The sequence below is a fragment of the Colobus angolensis genome, unplaced genomic scaffold (genome assembly GCF_000951035.1).
Source record: "Colobus angolensis palliatus isolate OR3802 unplaced genomic scaffold, Cang.pa_1.0 Scaffold22, whole genome shotgun sequence".
NCBI classification, from domain to species: Eukaryota; Metazoa; Chordata; class Mammalia; order Primates; family Cercopithecidae; genus Colobus; species Colobus angolensis.
In genome coordinates, this window is record NW_012115377.1 from 5,430,852 (window position 1) to 5,436,543 (window position 5,692).

Here is a 5,692-nt window from a genome sequence, read left to right on the forward strand (position 1 = left end):
CCAGGGGGCGTGGGGCCGGCGAGCTCTGGGGGGTTCGCACCCTCGGGGCCTGGGAGCCCAGTCCCTGGACCCAGGAGAGGCCCCCAGCTGATGACCCGCCCCCATCGCCGTGATCCTCTGGGTCGGGCTTTCCCGACTCCACGCGACCGTGACCACATCCAGGTCGCCCCGAAAATACAGACATGTCCCCTTTGACCTGATGTTACCACTCTCGTCATCTCAGGGACTGTCTGGCGCCCCCCTCCCCCGACCTGGGGGCTTGTCAGCCCCGTGCAGCGGACGATCTACGCACACGCGCACGCCTGGCCCGGGGACACCTGAGGTTACTTTACCACAGAGAGCCCCTCCCCAACTCTTCTGGCTCGAGGATTCTCCCTCTCGCTCTCCCTGTGACCGTGTCTGGGGTGAGGGGATGGGGGGGGCTCCCTTCTCCCCCCACCCCCCGTGACAGTGACTTTGGCGTTGGGCTCAGCAGACCCCCTCCCACATACACCAGGCCCCCTCAAACCCCTGTGACCAGTTTCACTGTCACCATCGTGGTGAGCGTGTGGTGTCTGACCTCTCCAGAAATGCACATCGACCCCCAGCCAGCCCGGTGACTTTGTCACCTGTTTTCAAGTGATGGCTCCCCTTCCCTTTACACCCACACCCACCTGATCTGGGGACACCTGAGGCCAATGTGACTCTAGGCCTGCCCCCGACCCCCCAGCACACATCCTCCTGCTTTCTGATCAATCCCACCATCTCGGTACCTACTTCCCTGAAACCTTGTCATCCTAGATCAGTACCTCTCACTCTGCACACTCCTGGCTTGGGAACACTGACCATATCTAGTCTCTTGGCTTTTTCCCCAAGAGCCTGGTCTGTAAATCCTCTAGGCTGGAGGGAATCAGATTTTCAAACCCTGCGAACACCACCCCTGACCCATGATCCTTTTTGTGTCTTTCTTGACCCAGTAAAATGCTCTCATGTGTCCTCTGATGTGACCTTTGTAGTTTATTTAGCTCTCTATGGAGTCATTAGGATAGATGAGAAAGGTACCCCCTGTATCTGGGCACCCCACCCCATTCCCTGGTCACCCAGCCTGACCTTCACAACCTGACACTCTCCTGTCACTCTCTCTCCTGACCTGAGTCAGCATGGGTTCCTCCTTGGGGAATCTCTTGGGGGTCCAGAGAAATCATGGAGGTGGAGATTCTGGCACAGGACACTGCCTGGGACAAGAAGCTGAGCTAAGACACGGGTCCCTGCTAGCCCCTGGGGGCTGCCCTCCCTCGCCCCTGAGTGGATGAGATAGGGTTGGGTCCAGGGTCCCCGGTGCCTTCAGGGGTGGCAGGGTGCCTTCAGGGGTGGCCGTTCCCATGCAGAGCTAGGAGGCCCGTGGCAGGCAGGCCCCCGAGGAGTCCCCTCCAGGCGTCTGTGTCTGTGTCAGCTCCATTCCATCCTCCCCGCCCTCCCCATCTCTGTCGGTTCCTAGCCATCTCTGCAGTTCGGTGCCTCCCCCTCCTCCTCGTTTATGATTTGATTTCTTTTCTTTTGGACGAATCGGTCATTTCTGTTGTGATTTATCGTGGTGTTGTTTTTTTTCTTCCTTCTCCCCATCCAGTTATTGTGATCACTCTAAGCCCTGCTCCTGCCCCGTCCCAACGAGCAGGTACCAGCCTTTTTATCATCGCTGCTTGGACATCTGCACCATTGACCTAACCGCTGACCCGGCCGCAGAATGGCGACCCCGGCCCCCATGCTCTGTGTGTCCCCGTGTCCCTTCCCCTCTCACTTTCTCTCTCACTCCACTCAAGCAGCGGTCAGCCCAGCCCGGCCTCTTCTGTCCTCCCTCCTCCCCCTCCCTTCCTCTCGCCTCCACTTTAGACTCCCTGGAGGAGGAGGTGGGCTCCCCACTGAATGGGAGTCTATGGCCTTCGAGGGGGTGCACGCCTGTGTGTGTGTAACTGAGAGAAAGAGAAAGTCGGGCCTGGTGGGTGGCCTGTGCCTATGGATCTCTCTCAATAACTAGATGAACACATAGCACTTCCCCTCCCCGGGTGCCGTACCAGCCCTGGGCACCAGGGACACAGCAGTGAATAGAACAGACGGAGCTCCTCTCCTCTGTAGCGGGGGCCGTAGTGGGGGGCCCATTGGACAGGGAGCACATTCCCACCAGAGAGAACATTCTAGCCGGGTGAGCGGCCCTGCAGGGGGCCAGCCTGGGGGAACCTCTGGAGAAGGTGGGCATTGAACAAAGCCGCTGGGGAGGCCTGGCACAGTGGCTCACACCTGTAATCCCAACACTCAGGGAGGCTGAGGCAGGAGGATCATATGAGCCCAGGAGGTGGAGGCTACAATGAGCCATGATCACACCACTGCACCCCAGCCTGGGTGACAGAGCAAGATCCTGTCTCAAAAATTTAAAAAATGGGCCAGGCCCAGTGGCTGATGCCTGTAATTTCAGTGTTTTGGGAAGCCAAGGAGGGCGGATCACTTGAGGTCAGGAGTTCAAGACCAGCCTGACCAACATGGTGAAACCCTGTCGTTATTAAGAATGCAAGACATTAAGCCAGGCGCGGTGGCTCACACCTGTAATCCCAGCACTTTGGGAGGCCAAGGCGGGCAGATCAGTTGTGGTCAGGAGTTCGAGACCAGCCTGACCAACATAGAGAAACCCCGTCTCCACTGAAAATACAAATCAGCCGGGCATGGTGGCGCATGCCTGTAATCCCAGCTACTCGGGAGACTGAGGCAGGAGAATTTGAACCCAGGAGGTGGAAGTTGCAGTGAGCCGAGATCGCACCATTGCACTCCAGCCTGGGCAACGAGCAAGACTCCGTCTCAAAAAAAAAAAAAAACATAAAAGAGATTAGGTGGAGGTTGCAGTGAACTCAGATCGTGCCACTGCACTCCAGCCTGGGCAACAGAGCAAGACTCCGTCTCAAAAAAAAAAAAAGAATGTAAAAAGCGTCTTGAAGGAGGTAGGGGGAGAGAAGACAGCCCTGCCCGGGCTCTGAGCGTAGTGCCAGCCTGTGGTGGGCATGCAGGCTGTGCCCCACGCCTGTGTTGGGAGAGAGAGTAGATGGGGTGCGTGACCCCGTGAGTGACTGTGTGTGTGTGTGTCCGATGGGCAAGGGGGACTCTGTCCCAGCTGCATGGGTGTTGGGTCCACGGCGGCATGCCCCGCGTGTGTGTTGTGCTTGTGTGCACTTGCACGGCGTGTGCGTGCATGTTGACATGGCAGCCTGCACACCTGTGGCTCCTGTCAGCAGACACGTGCCCTCCAGCCTCTCGCTCTCTCTCATCCATTCTCTTTCTCATCCTCACCCTTTTGCTCTCACTCCACCCTCCTGAGCTGCCATGTGGCCATCACCACCTCTGTGGCCTCTGTTCTCAGGGCCTTTGTGTACCTCCTTCCCCCAGTGCCTAGCTGAGCCCTCCCTTCCATCCCCCTGTGCTCCAGTCTGTAGGCCAGCAGCCTCCTCCCCAGGCTCTGGGGCCGCCCTCCGAAGGCCTGGTGGGCTGTGCCGGGGAGGGGGGCCCACAGGACTCCTCGAGGGCTGTGGTCCTCACCCCCTGAGTGCAGGGCGGGAGCGGGACTCAGATCCTCTCTGAGGGCGGGAACCAGGCAGTGTCTCAAGAGACACTAGGTGCGCAGGGGTTGGGGGCTGGGCGTGAGGGGAGCACAGGCCCTCGGGAGCCAGAAGGGGATCGGGGCTGTGGCTTGGGCCATGGACAGAGCAGAGGCACAGGGACCTGAAGAAGCAGAGGGGGAAACCTGGCCAATGCAGCGAGCTCCCATCTCTACTAAAAAGACAAAGATTAGTTGGGCATGGTGGCGTGTGCCTATAATTCCAGCTACTAAGGAGGCTGAGACAGGAGAATCACTTGAACCTGGGAGGTGGAGGTTGCAGTGAGTTGAGATCACGCCATTGCACTCCGGCCTGAGTGACAGAGTGAGAACCTATCTCAAAAAAAAAAAAAAAGAAAAAGCACCAGTGGAAGGTGACGTGGTGCTGTGGAGGCAGCAGTGGCCAGGACAGTGGGAGGGGCATGGGAGGTGAGGCCTCTAGGCTAGTTAGGAAAGCTGGGCCTGACTGTGTCCCCAGGTCCCCAGAGCCCTTCCCCAGCTCCTGCCTGGTCCTCCAGGAGGGGAGCAAGGGGACACAGCTCCTGCAGGGACTGGCGGGACCAGGGAGGGGCAGTGCTGGGCCTCCTGCATTGAGACTGAGGTCAGCGTCCTCCTCCCTCTCCTACTGGCTGAGATCAGGGTCCCAGGCACCCAGGGGAGGGACGGGGTTTAGCTGCCAGCATGGAGCGGGTTTGTCTGTTCGTGTTAGTCCCTGGGCACCAGTCACCAGGAGCCTGCAGTACTGTGGGAAGAAAAGGTGGACGAGGCAGGAGGAAGAGAGGGAGAGAGGGGTTGTCCGTTGAGGGCTTTGGGAGAGCGGCAGGCCCCAGCCCCTGTGGGAGGGGCACCTTGGGAGGTGTGTGTAGCCGTTGTCAGGGCCTCTAGGATGTGAGGTGCCACGTTGGCATCCCGGCCTCTGTTCCTGCACCCCATTGCCAGCCCAGCCAGGGAGACCCTAGCTCCTCCAGGAAGCTGCCCTCCTGTCCCAGGCCCCTCTCTGGCCTGTCTGTGCAGTGCCTCCTCTGGGCACCTGGGCCCGAGTCTTGGTTCCTGTCTGTCTGTCTGTCTCCTGCCCTCCCACCCCTAATGCTGCCTGCCCGCCCCAGGGTGCCCGCTGCCTGCCCGCTGCCTGCCCACCCGCTGTAGCATGCCCGAGCTGCCCGCATGCAGGCTGCTGGATGAGCCAACCCCCGCCTGGCCCAGCGTTGGCCCCACCTGGTCCCGCCAGCCCCTGCAGGAGCTGTGCCCCCCAACTCTCCTCCCAGATGATGTAGGCCCCCTGAGGTCCTGTCCTGCCCCCACGGCCCCAGCTCTGCAGGCCAGGCCGGGAGGCCCCCATGTCAGCCCACTGGCCTGAGGGGCCCTCCCGACCCCGGAACAGAACATGGGGCAAGGCAGCCTGAAACCTGGGTCTCGTGCCCACGGCCTCCCCAGCGTGGCCCCGCTCGCTCTTGTCTGGGAGCCAAGTTTAGTGCTACTAGCAGAGCCACAGCCCGGGCCAGCCCTGGCAGGCACTCCACCCCCGTCTGTCCAGCCTGTGGGCGCTGTGGTCCTGGGCCTGCTTCCTGGGCAGAAGTGGGAGGAAGCGCCCACACCTGTCAGGGAGGCTGCCCGGCCGAGGGACACCTCAGGTCCCCGTCTCGTTTCTCCGTCAGCGTAGACTTGGGGCTCCCTCTCCCCTGCCAGCCTCTTCCTTCTCTTTCCAGGTCAGGGGATGAGACAAGGGACCCTGAGGACAGTGTGGGGTGGGAGGGAGACCCCAGCTCCTCCAGCCCAGCAGGGCAGGGGCTGTGCCAGCCTAGCTAGGGAAGCCCAGGAGGGGAAGGTGAGGGTCCCGACCCCTCCCTGGAGTGCCAGATGTGCAGCTGAGACCAGCTGGGTGCTGACCCCTCCCCTGCCACTGGTTCTCACCCCCCCAGCCCTGCAGCTCCCGCTGGCCAACGATGGGGGCAGCCGCTCGCCATCCTCAGAGAGCTCCCCGCAGCACCCCACGCCCCCCGCCCGGCCCCGCCACATGCTGGGGCTCCCGTCAACCCTGTTCACGCCCCGAAGCATGGAGAGGTGAGCCAGGGGCCC

General features: G+C 61.2%; 1 protein-coding gene across 1 annotated transcript in view; it reads left to right on the top strand.

The window, feature by feature from the left end:
* MAP2K7 (mitogen-activated protein kinase kinase 7) overlaps nt 1–5,692 on the top strand; it is a 10,890-nt gene that overhangs the window by 625 nt on the left and 4,573 nt on the right. Inside the window, exons 2-3 of the mRNA XM_011943640.1 lie at nt 1,490–1,654; nt 5,536–5,677. Coding sequence (XP_011799030.1) covers nt 1,490–1,654; nt 5,536–5,677 — 307 coding nt within the window. The remainder of the gene's footprint in view (nt 1–1,489; nt 1,655–5,535; nt 5,678–5,692) is intronic.